Source organism: Semicossyphus pulcher, unplaced genomic scaffold (assembly GCF_022749685.1).
Source record: "Semicossyphus pulcher isolate SPU_LCO1_2020_fin unplaced genomic scaffold, fSemPul1.0.p SCAF_16, whole genome shotgun sequence".
In the NCBI taxonomy this organism is placed as follows: domain Eukaryota; kingdom Metazoa; phylum Chordata; class Actinopteri; order Labriformes; family Labridae; genus Semicossyphus; species Semicossyphus pulcher.
The window spans coordinates 25,519,274-25,534,888 of NW_027211670.1; the positions used below are offsets into that span (position 1 = coordinate 25,519,274).

Sequence of the window (15,615 nt, forward strand, 5' to 3'; positions counted from 1 at the left end):
ACATGATGAAGGATGATTCTTTCCAATGAATAACTTCATTTCATCTTCATTCCTCCATCAAATTAAAAGTAGAATAAAGAAAGTTGAATAAATGAGTGTCTAGCACAAAAGCGAGTGCAACTTATTGTTAATGTACAAAGAGTTTTATTACGTTTGTGCTAAATGAGAAAAATGCTGAGATATAATCTGTTGCAGAGATCGATGATCATGTGCCTAATGTGGGCCAAGTGATTACATTAAGAGGAAGAACGGCTTTAACCTCTCCTTTTGATGTAGTACACTAATTTACATAAAGGTGCTTTACATTCACAGTTATGTAATCTGTCTTCATGCTTATTACGGTTTCCAAAATGAACTGCGTTGCAGGAGAAAACAGGCGTACTGTAAGTTATGTAGGTTCTAAATGATTCTCTCATAAAGACAAGAACATTTCATGCAATGCTTTTGTTTTAGCGCTCATTAAGGCCACAGCAAAACAGTTACTGCAACAGCTCTCTGTCGGAGCTGATGCTTTAAATGTCATGTATTTTAATGCCCACTAGATGCCAGCTCCATGAACAGTTGTGGGATGAAGGGAGTTTTTGGGAGCTGATGTTCCTCTCACATGGTTTTGGTGACTTCATGTTTGCTGAGGAGGACTTCCAGCAGCTGTTTGAATTCCTGGTATTCCTCCTTCATCAGAGTACAATCCGCTTTTTGCCAGATTCTGTTGGTATCACATTAAGTATGCATCAGTGCAACCCATCCATCCATTATCTATACCGCTTATCCTGCTCAGGGTCGTGGGGCAGCTGGAGCCAATCCCAGCTGTCATTGGGCGAGAGGCGGGGTTACACCTGGACTGATCGCCAGTCAGTCACAGGGCTGACACACAGAGACAGACAACCTTTCACGCTTACACTCACTATAGGCAATTTAGAGTCACAACTTAACCTAACAAGTATGTCTTTGGACTGTGGGAGGAAGCCGGATTACCCAGAGGGATTCATGCACAGGGAGAACATGCAGACTCCACACAGAAAGGCCCACTACGTCTGAACCGCGTCAGCCCGTATCAGTGCAACCCCAGAAGAAAAAACAACGATGAACTGAGCAAGAACTGACGTGATTCATGTCATCAAAACAAAAAAAGAACGGGCTCAGATTAGATCCTTGTGGCAACCCTTTAAGAAGCTTCGACCTGTATTTTTATAGGGTAGTATTAATATTTCATAATTATTTAACCACTGCCAGCTGTCTTCAGTCTGACAGTAAAACTCATCCTCAAACCCTCTCAGAGCTTTACGCCTTGTCTCTTTGTCTGCTGTTGTCTATCCTCAGTTACACATTGTTAAAAGAAAGTTCCAGAGCAGCAAAAACTGAAGAAGAACCTGTTTAAACCTGCGTTTTCCTTTCAGTTCATTCTCTGAGATTAAAGTCAAGCAGGACATCTTTCAAAGGAAGCTGTCTTGAAACCCTGTTTTGTTTTTTAATTCACACACTGAAGGAGGGAAGCAGGCAAGCCGGACCAGACTATGAAAGACAGCATAGAAGGTCAATAAATGGACGGTCTGGGAGGCACACAACAGTGAGAAACACGTATTGAACAGCATACAAAAGATTTCTTACCCAAGCCAAGGACGAGCAATCCTCCACAGTCCTGCCTTGCATCTGTTCTCATTGAACAGAATCCTTTTTTACAGCTCTTTCCTTCTCCACCAGCACTCAAACCACCCTCTTCGTTTACAGCCTGTTCTCAATCTCATGTCGTCCAAAAACGGCAGCTTGGTCCGTGGCCCAGCTCGTCAAAATATGACCCCTACACTTTACTACTTCATATTTTTGGAATCAAGCCGAGCAATAACTTTCATTCTTTTCTGTCTTCTTTTAGAGACTGTTATAGCCAGCGGCCAAAATTCTGTCTTTTATTCTTTCCTCCTTGTTGCTAAAACAATGATGTGTGTCTTGTTATCGTTAAATTGGATGAAATGAACTTGAACTAAACATTGATGGTGTATCCAAGGGACAGTAGTCATTTGGTAAAAGAGCTAAGTAAATGTGAGTGTCGTCTGCATAGCTGTGATAGGCAACCTTATTGTCATGTATGATTTGACCTAGAGGGACCCAATGTTGTAGACCAGTCCCCAAACCTCAAACCCGAGTCCAGGTTAGCTAGCTGACGGTTCATGGTGATGCCAGAAGATCCCATAAATTATACCTTTCTATAAAAAGTAGTTTATTGTCCACTGTATTAAAAGCTGCATTTAGATACAGCAGTAACACAACTGACATTTGATCTAACTCCGTGTTCAGATGCATACCATTACCGTGACCGTCATCAGTGTTTGTCCGTTTGCACCTCAACTTCAGTAGGATCAGCTGTTTGCAGCTATTATAGTTAATTACCTCATAAAAATGAGTGGCTGACTTCCTCTTTTATATTCTGACCTTGTTTACTTTCCTCATCACATCTGCAAAAATCTCAGCTGCATGAAAAGTTTAGAGAAAAAAGTCTCTTCTCTAATTGTCGCGTATCGACAGCAGAGACCCACCTGTTGCCTTCAGTTGAAGGACAACTTCAGGACGGGGAGAATGTAATGAATAAAGATGAGGCCCTGACCTCACAAGCATGTCCTTGCAGAGAAACAGCTTTCTCACAAGGTTCTTCTTTGTGTTTCTACTATATTTTGCAAACCAGTACATTTTTTATATTTCTATCTAAAAGATAACTGTTGCTCTTTTATGTGTGCTGTGAAGCGGGACTGAAGTCAGTTGTTGTGTATGGTTATCCTTTCCGTCTCAAGCTTGTTTCATTCAGTGTTTTTCATACATTGATTTCTTTGTGCAGGTGAGTCGGGATTGTTGTTGGCTAATAAATGTAGTGAAGACAGTGGGCTATAGTTACAGGAAAGCCAGCGGGGCCTCTAAGGGCACGGTTCGTGTCAGGAAAACGATGAAATACGTGCGGTGGAATTTTTTCATTACTACAGCCAGGAAAATCACAAATTCGCACCAATTTGACATTATATTGTATATTGTATATATTGTACTTCCCTCTGTGACAACAAACTTCTTCTCACAATTTACCAATTCCAGTGTATTGTCTTAGAAACAGCAGATGGATCACGACCACGGGACTCGGCGAGTAAGCTTATAGCTTTGCATCCATTACTCTACCTGCAAGTATTTCATACAACTTGGTGTCCAAAAATCCGAACTATCCCTTTAACTGCTGAGCTAAACCCGGTGCACCAGCTAACTCTCCTACATGAAATATGTGTGAGCGGCGAGTCTGCTTTGTCACACAAGCTGTCTTAGCTTCTGTAGTGTAATCAGTACACACTCCGGTCGGGTAAAACCACAAATAGGATCTCATTCTGTCACTCTAGCAAAAGAATGTGACTGTATTACTTTGATAAGTTTATGTTTCCCAACAGCTCTACAGCTCCATCCTCTTGTCCAAATATGGTCACTTCTGACTGCAAAAACCAACATGGCGACAGCCGACATGCCAAACTCTACAGTGATTCACAGTGGTCCTTAGAAAGTATCTTGGGTTTGCATTAAGTGTCAGCTTCTGGTTCAGGAAGCCAACCCTCCAGGAAAAGCATCTGTGACAATGGACACGCACAAAAAAACACAGCCAGTAAGAAGAGCTTGTTTGAATATTCCCTTCTCCCAGAGTGGTTTTAAAGTGAAGTTTGGTTTTCAAACGTGATCTTTTCCACAGATCATCCTCCGAGCGAAAAGAGCTCCTTCAAAGCGAACCAAAATAGAGTGACAGGTAACAGAACAAGGCGCTGGCCTCTGATCCCTGCCTTTCCAAAAATAGATGAGTACAGTACGTCATCAAAAATATCCTGATGTGAAAGCAGAATGATTAATTTTAGATGTTACTTGAAATAATAGATGAAAAGGCGTGTCAGTTACAGTGAGAAGAGTATTTATAGTGACTCTGCAGCCCTGCACACACAGATACACTCCCAAACAAACACACACAGTCGTGACGCGTTTCCTGCTCTCAAGTCTTATTGCAGTTGTCCTCAGACAGCCGTGTCTCTGCTGATGGATGCGATCTGATCTGTATCCTCATCCCTGCAGCTCAGCCTCATCTGCACAACATTACTGCTTTGTTTGGAAAGTTGCTTACTGCTCCTCACTAATGGTTGAAGAAACAACTTCAGCCCAATGCTCTCAATTGCAATTAGCACGCACATAAGCAAACATTCACCGGTTTCTTCAACCACGTAGAAACAATTGATCCTGCTTTAAAACTTACACGAGGAACTGCAGGTGATAAGTAGCTTAGCTTTTGCTCTGAACATGGCTAAAGGACCTCAGTGTGGTTCACACATAGGCTGGAAGTGGACAGAGCCATGAAGTTTCAAAAGGGAACACAGAAGTTAACCTGCATTTTTCAAATGGTAGCACAGAGAAATCTGATCGTATGAAACCAGAGGGGAATATGTCTCTAGCCTTCAAGCCTTCTTCAATACAGCATGATGTTTATTTTGTAAGTGATGGTCCCATTAAAATGAGATGTAACAATGTGTATCTACCGTGACGGTCACTTCTGGTTCCAAAAAAGCCAAGATGGCGACCCCCCCCCCATGCCTTCCTTTAAGATCGGAGCCATTAGAAACAGGACTTTTTTTGGTTTTAGACAAGGTTTAATGACACCTCTTACTGCCAAAATGTGTTTAAAGTATTCTAAGACATTTAAGGCCCAAACAGTCCCGAGCTACTGATAACCTCCACAGCTCCCTGTTTTCTTCATAATCTGGAAACATTCGAACATTCACACATATATTCGCACCAGTTGGTTGCTGTTGCTGATGTTCAGACACTTTGTAAATCTGTACGGTCCCTCTCTACCATCAAGAATCTGCACCTCCCCTCCATCACACAAATACACACATATTGTCAATGTGTGACTTTCTCAGGGAAGCAATGAAAGTGTGTAATGATGCTACCTGACAGCCCATTAAACCGGAGAGAGATGAGGATGCAATTAGATTGTCATCCACGCCGGAGTTACTGCCGACAAAACAGATGGAAGGAGCGAAATGAGAGGAGGTTTATTTTTGGAGTCTTTTCGGGGTGAGCCGATGATTTGTGAGCAGACATCTGACATGATTTCAAATGATTGAGAGATGATGATTATTGTGTGTGATCAGCTGTGTCATTGTGTTTCTGTGGCCCAGGGTCGATTCAGCTGCTGAGCTAATGAGGACAAGCAGAAGATAAAGTTTTCCATCAGGGAGGAATAAAGTCACTCCTCCTCTTCACTCGCTTCATCTTCTAAAACAATCAGAACCTTTAGAACAAAAGTGACACTTTGCAGGGAGCTCGACGTTCACCACAGGCACTGTCTCTGTTCTTTCTCAGTCCCAGTAGACACAATATACGAAGTTGAGTCTTATTAAATAACTGTTATATTTCAACATAGATGAGTGTATATGTGTAAATAGCTAAGACATGTTGGCCCAAAGCTTCAAAATATGATGATCAAGGTACCACTTGTGAAGGGCTCTGTTAACCATAAATATGCAACGTCCGGTAAGCCTTTTAAAAACAAGCAGTCAGATTAGAGCTAATAAATAAGCAACAGTATATGTTGTTTTATATATCTGCTGTTTGATACTTTATCAGTGTCCTCTTTTAACAGATTGTGACAGAGGTGTGAGTAAGGCCGGGCTCTGACTGCTGGACTTTTGGGTTGCCACCTCCCAACAATCAGGGGAGGAATCTGGTTTCTGGTCCAACTCTTTATCGATTTCCAGCCCAGATTATTTTCTAATCTGAGTCTTCACAGATCTTTTGGTTGTGTCAACATGCAATGGTATACAATTTAGCCCTAGCTAGCATGTTACTGTCGCTGTCACACGAACATGATCTCATCCAGTTGTGTTCAGAATTCTGCTTTTGTTTGGTTTCCAGGTTTGCATGCACTAGAAATCACCCAATCACAGGGCGCTGGTTTAGCTCAGTTGGTAGAGCAGGCGCCCCATGTGCAGAGGCTGTAGTCCTCAACGAATCGGCCGCTAGTTCGACTCCATCTCATGACCTTTGATGCATGTCTAACCCCACTCTCTCCTCCCAATAGTTTCTGCCCATCTTCGCTGTGGTATCTAACAAAGGCAAAAGGTCAAAAATAAATCACCCAATCATGTTTCACAAACTAAATGGAATTATTTATATCCATAAAAATGCAAATATTTAATTTGAAAAAATGTCCTTTTGAATCATTCGTCTCAAGTCATAAATAGACAAGTCAAAGTCGAGTCTATAATCCTCAAATTAGAGGCTTAATTCTTACAGTCGAGTCATGTGATCCCACAGAAGTTCTGCTGTTTATACAAAGGAAGCAAAGAGAATTATAGTTGTTGACAAACATGTTAATGAACTGTTCTAATGTTCTTTAATGTATTTTGAACCTCATTATGTTATATTAATCCTCCCTGAGTGTTGTTTTGCTGCTCGCACACACTAAATAAAGGCTTTAAAGTCAGCCTTTTACTCCACTTCCTGCTGGTGTTGGTCCTATGAAAGAAGCTGCCTTAATTAGTTTACTGCTTGTATTTACTTTAATTAACGTTGTCTTATTGTGGAAATACTCTCCATTCACAATATTGCTCCTCTCTAGCTCTGTTTCCCCTTCAGAATAAAAGCCCTGCAGTAACCGCTTATAGCCAGTAGGTGGTGTGATGTTCCACCATTGGACCACAGATACCCTCTGATGGAGTGTGTGTTTGTGTGTGTAAGCGTCATAAAATAATGCGCAATAAAAACTGATTTATTACTATCGTCAAAAACATAAAGAATGAATAATAATCCAGTATAATGTTACAAATCTAAGACATAATGCAATATTATTAATGATGTAAAATAAAAACATTTTATTCTAACATTGATGTGATGATTACTCATTCAGTGATCAATAATTGTGCCATTTTACTGTGAACACTTTCTTTATTTAAACTAGTAAAGATGAATTAATGACTAAAGGTGCTACAGAGTGAATGATGAGGGAATATTGACTTTAATAAGAATGATGGTGAAACTCTTGGCACTGATGAAGAGAGGGGGAGTGGTGAGAGCGGGTCTGATGTTAAGGTGTTTGCCCACATCTGGTCTCCAGGGAAATAATCCAGGTGTAATATCATACTATAATGTCTAGGTCACATGACTGAAAACTTGTATTGATCAATTTAAAACCTTATGAGCTCAGAAGCATTCAGGTACAATGTCAGAGAGTTTGGAAAACACTGACTCACACATTGATAATCGGCTCAGCTGACATTTTGTTCTCTAAAGATTCACTCGAGACACAAATGTCACTTAATATAAAAAAACAACTTATCACATGAAAACTTGAAAAACGTGTCAGTTAATAACTATTACGTAAAACCATGACTCCAGAGATGTGGTTTGTGTGTGCAAACTTAAAATTAGAACACATTTAATTCCACATGAGTGCTTATTTACAAAACACAAGAAAGTTGTGAACATTAAATATCTATTCTTTTACTGTTTTCAAAAAAAAGTTGGCAAATTGTTTTCCTCAAACATCACATCGGATGTGCTGAAAGATTAAACCTGAAGTATTTTATGCATACAGATTAATTCTTGTCCTCGGGTACTCGCAGTGTTTCTGATCTGTGATTAAATATTCTAAATTCAAGGTTTCGTTTTGTCTGACGGCCCTCAGTTTTATAAAGTGTTGTCACGTTAGAAATACACATTACTCATGATGTTGTTTAGTTTAATTTAATTGGACAGTTGAAGGGGGATGAACATTTCACAAACTTATTTTTTTTTATTGAACTTGACATTAATATTTTTCTTCCTTTTCCGTTGTAATAAATCCAATTATCAACCATTTATTTATTATAAATCAATATGTACTCAACTTGCTCTTTTACAGAATTTTTCATCTACTCTGACTCTTCAGGTACAGTTAGCCTACATTTGTCACTTCTGGGACTCCGTACAGGATGCTGATTGATGATTCCTGGGGAGCTGTCCGCTCCGGCGTGGTGCTGAAACAGTCGGGAAGTTCTGTGCAGGTTCATCTCAAGACTCTCGCCCAACTAGACTTGGCCAAACAATTAAAAGACATTTCTGAGTCACGTTCATTCGCAAGAAATATCCTTTAATTGTAAAGTCAAGTGTAGTAATCTTCATTTTTCATCTTCTGTCCGCTGAGTGGAAAGGCTCCTGTTCGTCCCAAAAGATCGTTTCTCTCGCCTGGTGTAGCTTCTACTAGCACACATGGGCGGGAAAGCATCTGAAATGACATCACGGAAGAGGTCAGTGACGTCACATATGTATATACGCACAGGACATGCGAAACCTCGTCAGTCACAGGCTTCAGGGTGCAGAACACAAACATATCGTACACTTTATTAAAGCTGATCAGAGTGTTCGACCTGCAGCAGCAGCAGCCTCTTACCACTGTGTGAAAAACCCTGCAGCGTCAGAGCGTTGAGAGAATCACTGCTGGTGACTTGTTGAAAACTACCCTGGCTGCATCCTAACAACATTTCCTCTCCTCTCCTCTCCTCTCCTTGCACCGATACTCCAGCGAGTTTGAGTCTCCTTTCCCAATTGAGCTGAGGAGTTTGCATCCCGATTTTTTCCTCCCATCGATTCCTTTCTCTACCCCCTGCTATCACGACTCACTTTCTCTGCTCCCTCTCACTTTCTGGTAAAGCCTCCATACGGCGCGGGGAGTATTTTACGCACGCGGCGACGCCAAAAGCCCTTCTCACCTTGTATCCGGACGCTATAGCGCAAGAGAATCAAACCGGTTACGCATGTTATGCGTCCGAGTTGAGAGAGATCACGGTCAAAGAAGAACCAGCTCGCATACTCGGTATCTCCTGTTCGCGCGCCGCGCGTCATCCACAACCTCTCCAAGCTGCCAAAAAACGCTTCACGCGGATGTCACACTTTTCCAGTTTTTATTTAGGATTCTGTATCTCTACGTATTTACGTCCTTTGATGAAAAACGGAGCAAATCCCGTGTTGTCTTGAATTTGCGCACGAATGCCGAAGTCAAAGCAGCGAGCAGGATTCTGCCATGTATCTGCAACACGCTGAGTAAATCCAGCCCATGCAACAGCTTCGCTGCAACGCGGCAATGCAGCGGTGAAGGGTCCTCTTGTCAGCGTTGAATAAACGAACTTCAGTCAGAGGAAAAAGCGCGTCAGGCTGTCGCAAGTTCATTACCGGTAACCACAAGCTTCCACACTTTCCAGTGTCCGGGTCATTCCGCAAAACCTACCCACCAAGCGAGTGTCTTCCCGGGGTGCGAGTACCTCTGCGCCTCGCTTCCTCTCACCCCGTCTCCTCCGTGGTGCGCACCGGCTACCGTCCATCCCATCCATCCTCCATCTCTCTCCATCACCATCCCTCGCCTCTCGTTTCTCCGGTCGGGCTTCCAGCGCCGTACATAGAGGCTCTGCAGTCACGTGGGTCGGGGAAGAAGAGAGAGAGAGAGGGATAGGGGAAAAGAGAAAGAGAGAGAGAGAGCGCGTCCCTCCTCCTCCTCCTCCTCCGCAGTTTGCAGTGTGTTATGTCTCAGACTCGGAGGTAGAGAGTCAGAGCTGCTCGTCTGGCGGATCTCAACCTCTGAAACAAACCCCCGGTGTCTTCTCTCATCCGTCCCCGCTTCCCTCCTCACTTACCCGGGTTTGTTTCTCTCCGGAGTCCTGGAAGCTTCTACTCTTTCTTTTTCTACCCTTTTTCTTCCTCTCGACTCCGGCCAACAGTTTGCTCTCTGGGATTTGTCTTTTCTATTACTATTCGGTGGTGATTTCACTCAACACTGTGCCTCGCTGCTGCTGCTGCTGCTGCCGCTTTTACGCACCGACGCTTATTTTGGATTTGCTCATCACTGGAGAAAAACGCCAAAATCAGCGAGGTGGATCCGTGGATGCGCCTTTTTGGCTCAAGCTGGAGATGGAAATGCTGACATTGTTATTTCATTCCCTGTGGATATTGCAATGCAACACAGTGAGCGCCGACTCCATCATTCACATTGGTAAGACACCAACCGGTCTCCTGTTTTTTGGCTGTGCTGTGCGGGGCTTTGGCTGAAGGGGCTGCATGCAAGGACGACTTAAAGCACGATATGTGAGCCGGAAGCAGGTTACTGATGGGTTTGTAAAATATGTACAGATTACTGTTGTCAAGTTGAGTTGCGCCAGAATTTGAATAGAAGAGTCCGTGCATGCACTGATTTTCAAACATCCTCCTCCCTCGGGCAAAAAAGCACCCGACCTCACACCTGATTATCATTCCGATCCGTGCCAGGATCATGTGTAGGAAGGAAGGACTGTTGCATCCAGGCTCAGACGCACGCAGCGCAGCCTGGTAGAAGTGCCCGCAAAGTGTTGCGCCGCACCAGCCCTCCATCTCTCCACCCATCCCTCCAAATCCATCCATCCCACCATCCCTCCTTTCCGGCTCATGTCGGTGCAAATTCACGTGCAGAAAACCTGCGACTGGAAGGAGAAATCGGCCCGACGTGGGTGTTTGGAGGGTTTCGCTTTATCCATCTATCCTCCCTCCCTCCCTCCTCCTCTCCTGTCCTCCCCTACCACCCTCCTCCTCCTCCTCCTCCTCCATCCCTCTCTCCCTCGCCTCCCCTCATCTCTAAGCCTGAACTTTGAATTGGACGTGAGTGAAATGTTAATCAACTCTGCCAGAGGAAGAGATGACAAAGGGGACAAACGCCGACTGTTCGAGCTCTGAAACATCGTCGAGAACCAAAGAGCCAGTTGGCGAGCAGAGGAGGCGAGCTCCACTTTCTGCTCCTTTTTCATCCTCTTATTTCCTCTCATTTTTAGTCAAGTCACTTTTTCAAGCAAAATCAGGCGTGGAGGGAGGATTGATCGGAGTCAGGGGGGGTCGGGGGGGGGTTTTTAGAGGAGAGCAGACTCAATGAGACACCTCTGCTCTGACACAGCCGCACGCACTTTTCATATAAACTCCCAAATATGGGCTAATCCCACTTAAAGGCTCCACTTCACCCTGAGATGATTTGGAAGATTTTTGGTACAAAGCCATCCAGTTTGCAAAAGGAGGAAGTTAAACCTAAAAATCCTTCCAAAGGTTTGAGTTGTCAGACCTCTGCCGCAGCTCAGACCATCAGACCCGGCAGCACTGCGGTGGCCTGCATGGTTCAGCCAGGAGAGGGGATGAGAGAGAAGGGGAGGAGGGAGCGGATAGGAAAGGAGGGAGGAGGGGGGAGGTGGGGGAGTCACAGGCATTCAGCTAATAAGAATACTCTTCCTATGGTTTCTCAGAAGACACAGAGACAGATTGCTTCTAAACCGCAGCATCTCCATCATGGAGAGGAGTCAGGCAGCGTTTGATAAACATGATTTATAGGCTACAACATGTAATAATGACAAAGTACCCGCACATGAGTTGACTTCCGTTCCAACAGAGAGTGTGCTGAATATTAATGCCAGTAGTTACTATGGGAGACTGGGAGTCATTATTCCCCATGTGTCTTTATGGTAGCTCTCTAATGATCTTAATTTGTACACATATAGATGATGTCCACTGTAAGAGACGTTTATGTAAGTATGTTTGGCTACTTTTGTTTATGGATAGAGGGATGGATGGAGGCACAGATGGATGGATACTTCACTGTCCCTCAGGAGAAAATCTGCATTCAGTGTGCACATAGAAACAATGGAGAACAGTGATACGGGATTATTGAGAACACAGAACAGTAAATACAACAAATCTGGGAGGGTGATGCCAAATATTGAAGCCAGATCGGAACATGAAACCACACTGGTACTGTTCATGTTCTGCCTGCAAGGATTCATAAGCTATGAGTGCAATGATTAAAAGGAGCACATATAGACAGATTTTATAGGTTTCTGTGCTTCAGAGGAGAAAGAAGTCCACTGGTTGCTGGGGCTGTTTGGGATTTTGAGGAGAAGTCTAGTAAAGCTGTGAGCTGCGTTGAACCGGCCCTCACATCTTTGTAAGTGTCTGTACAGGAGGTCGAGTGGTTGCACAACGCATAAAGAACAAAATGTCACTTCCTGTTTCCACAATGCAGTCCTAGAGAACATTCACAAACCCGGACTGAACATGGATTATGTTGCAGGGCGCAGAGCGAAGATCTGTTCAGGTGGGGAATATTATCAAATATGGGAAGCTTGGGGCAGATTGGAGTTAGTTTGAGTTAAGGCAACTTCCTGTTTTTTGGCGCCATGGCCGAACCCTTTAAGAAAACTCACGATTTCAACAACCCTGGAGGTTTCATGTAATCGAGGGCCTCGTAGGGCTCTGCTCAAGTGTGGCACCTGTAAAAAAATCAAATTAAATACAAATTTGTTGACTTCCTTTCTTCCTTTTGGGTTGTTGGTAAGATTCTTTGTAGCCACACGAATCTGCAGAACCCATATTATGTGTGCATTCTTGTTACTCCTGATGCGTGGGCCTTCAGCCCCTAAGAAATGCAAATCACGTGAACAAAGAAAGAAAAAACAATAACTCCAGGGGTTCGTGTGCTGCTGTCGGTAGCCTGATGTAATGTTCATGCTCATGCACTTGTCTCGTGTGTAATTTTCAAGCTTCAGCTACAAAGAAAGCAGCCGTCCGTGGCAGCAGAACACGGCTTTAATAAGAGGCTGAATCATTTTCTGAATCCCAGGAGGAGCTTGTGGTCGTTCGATTGAAGCATTAACATGAAAATAAGTGTTGTGCCATGTGCGTCGGAATCTAGCATGCAACACCTTGCTCTTGTTGTGCATGTGTGTGTGTGTGTTTGCGGTAAGGCGGTGGATTCCTGCAGGTCCACACAGTACAGAACACAGTTAGTAGCTTGGAGACGTGTGAACTCACACTCACAGTGATGCAGCAGCAGTAAACTGCTGCAGGAGGCTGAAGTCTTTGCAGATCGAACGTGTAGCTGTACTCTGCAAACGGGATGTTCAGCTCTGCTTGTCTGTGAAAGCAGATTTTTTCTGATTTCTATTTGGGAAAAAATTTCTCCTCTGTCCCTGCAAAATCATTTGTTCTGTATAACTATCAGGTTGTCTATGCCTTTCCACTCTTTGTTCAGAACATTGCTGGTGCCTTAATGCTCCATGTTACGAAGGCTTCCCTGTGGCACAATGCTCAAATGGTTGCACAGAAAAAGCTTTGAAACCTGTAGCAAATACAATGTTTACAACTGTTTTACTTGCAGACGACACCAGAGGGTTCAGAGATCCAATAACTTACAGAATATGAACAAAGCAGCAGCTGTTAGGATGAAGATGTGAGATTTGTAGGTGTTATTTGTGTTTTATATGAGTTTTATTTTACTGAGGTTTCAGAGGGAATACGTTTGATTGTTGCATATTGAGAAAAAAGCTGACCAACCCAAAAACGCGTGGCTCATAAACTCCCCCCTCCTCTCCATCCTCCCAGCTGATCTCTTGGTATCTGGCTGCATTCAGTGCCTCGGTTGTTCCCTTTAACCAGCTGACAGTCGGAGTCTGACTGACTTGGCAGCACAACACGACGCCCAGATCAGATGTGACAGTGTTCCAACCTCGGCCCCGAAACCCCTGCCCGAGCATCTGTCTCGTCCAGCCGCGTGGCTTTATCGTCAGTGACACGTCCCGGTTTGTTTGTCCCTTCCTCTCTCCGCTCCCTGAAGAGGATCAGTGGCAGGCAGAGAGTGTCGCAGGGTGGTGGTGACGGTTGATCTCTAAAAGAGCTGATACAGACAAAAACATGGAGCTTGGACCTTCAGTCAGCATGCTTGAACCTCTGACCCACTTGCTGTGTTTGTGTGCAACATCCTGCGCTGTCGAGGTTCAAACGTCTGCAGGTTTTCATCTCATCTGTTCCCAACAACATCTGCTTTCTCTAATTAGTCCCGCCCCTCTGTTCTTTGCTTGAATGTGCACAAATCAGTGCAGGCAGCTGCTACAGAGTTAGCTTGTGACTGCAGAGAAGAAGTTGGAGGATCGTCAGATTTGTCTGATTGAAGGTCAGAACCGGGAGCAGTGAATGGGAGGACAGAGCTTAAATCAATTTTGGCCTTTAATTAAATCTCAGAAATCAAGCTGTCAGTGAGGTCCTCTCCTGTATGATGGACGCCCTCGGGGGGCATCTAATCACGTCTCTCTCCAGAGAAGAGGAGGGTAAAATTATTATGAAAAGCAGACAAATAATAGGATGTCAAACCTGAACAGAAGCTCCTACAGACTGATGGATCTGTTTACGTGTTGAGACGATATCGAACTGTTGTTGGCAGAAAACTTGACAGGGACTTGTCTTTGATGCAACTCAATAAACAGATTTACTGTAACCAAAGATCACGCAACAATCACAGACAAACAGGGACAAACAATGTGGAAACATGTCAGGCGTGTCCTTCTATCATGATCATGCATTCCTTTTATAAATCACATCGCAGGCAGCTCCTGGGTTAGCATCTCATGCTTGCTAATACTTAATTTTCTTGCCACACTTCCTGCTGTTCTCCTGAAAATTCAATTCCTCCTGCAATGGCCTGTCAGCAGGACAGAGTGGAACAAAGTGTTCCCAAGCCTAAAAGGCTTTGAAGGGAGTGAACAAACCAAACTGGGCTCACCGTGTCTATGTCCACTTTTGTCATGCAGTCTGGTTTAAGTGGAGGGTTTTTGAGTCTCATCAGTTTCCGAGGGATGTGATGTTCCAAAGGCTTTAACAACACGAGACAGAAGATATTTGAAAGAACCTCTGAGTTGTTTTAAAGCACCGAATGTACAAACTGTCGGGTCTCGGTGCTCTCACTGTAAAACTGCCGCTTTCAGCCTCTCAGAACTGATTCTGCTGGGACTCAGGTTGTAGCTCTTCCTGGTTGTAGCTCTTCCTGTCCCCTGTGGGCTGTTTTCCAGGTCTGAAGGTCCTCTTAACACCCTCAGGCCAAACGGATAACAAGTCACTTTTCATAAGGAGCCTGAGGAGGAAAGATTACCCCGTCCCATGAGCCAGGCATCCAGCGGGGGATGATTTACGATGCCGGTGCAGCAGCTAGCAGAGGGAGAGTCCTGCTTATCCGCAGCCGGGCTTGAACTGCAGGAATCCAATCTGTGGAGGCCGGCAGAGCCAATGAACAGCTGCGGCCTCTTCTCGCCCCGCCGCTAAATAAGATGAAGTAACGCGGTTAGGGAGCAACGCAAAAGGCTTCCTGTGTTGAAGGCTTAGCCAGGCCATTTACTTCCACCACCTGCACACACCTACACACACACACACACACATACTGTGCAGATGCAGGCATGGACTGAGAGCAACACAGTCATCTCTCTAACATGATGCAGCAGCCTCATCCGGTGGATTAAATAAACGTGGCATGCAGCAGAGTGTTTGACACCGCGAGGGCATTCAAAGAAACGTTAGTGTTGCTTCAAACTCACAGTGACAAACAGGTAGAGAGATGTGTGTGGGAGGCTGCCGGGGAAAAGCTTGGAAAGGAACCTGGTTTGAGTAATAACAGGTTTCTGAGACACGCTGGTGATTCTTATCTTCATATACAGAAGCTGCCAAGACTCCGTGTTTTGTGCTGATAGCGAATATCTTTAAGTTTGATTTATTCATGGCAACAAAACGACAGGTGTGAGTGATGTT

At 44.1% G+C, this 15,615-nt stretch overlaps 1 protein-coding gene across 2 annotated transcripts in view; it reads left to right on the forward strand.

The window, feature by feature from the left end:
* Positions 1 to 9,878: 9,878 nt before the first annotated feature.
* Positions 9,879 to 15,615, forward strand: part of grid1b (glutamate receptor, ionotropic, delta 1b) — a 483,632-nt gene continuing 477,895 nt past the window's right edge. For both annotated transcript variants that reach the window (XM_069664590.1, XM_069664591.1), the window contains exon 1: positions 9,879 to 10,027. In XM_069664590.1, coding sequence (XP_069520691.1) covers positions 9,946 to 10,027 — 82 coding nt within the window. In that variant the 5' untranslated portion in view covers positions 9,879 to 9,945. The remainder of the gene's footprint in view (positions 10,028 to 15,615) is intronic.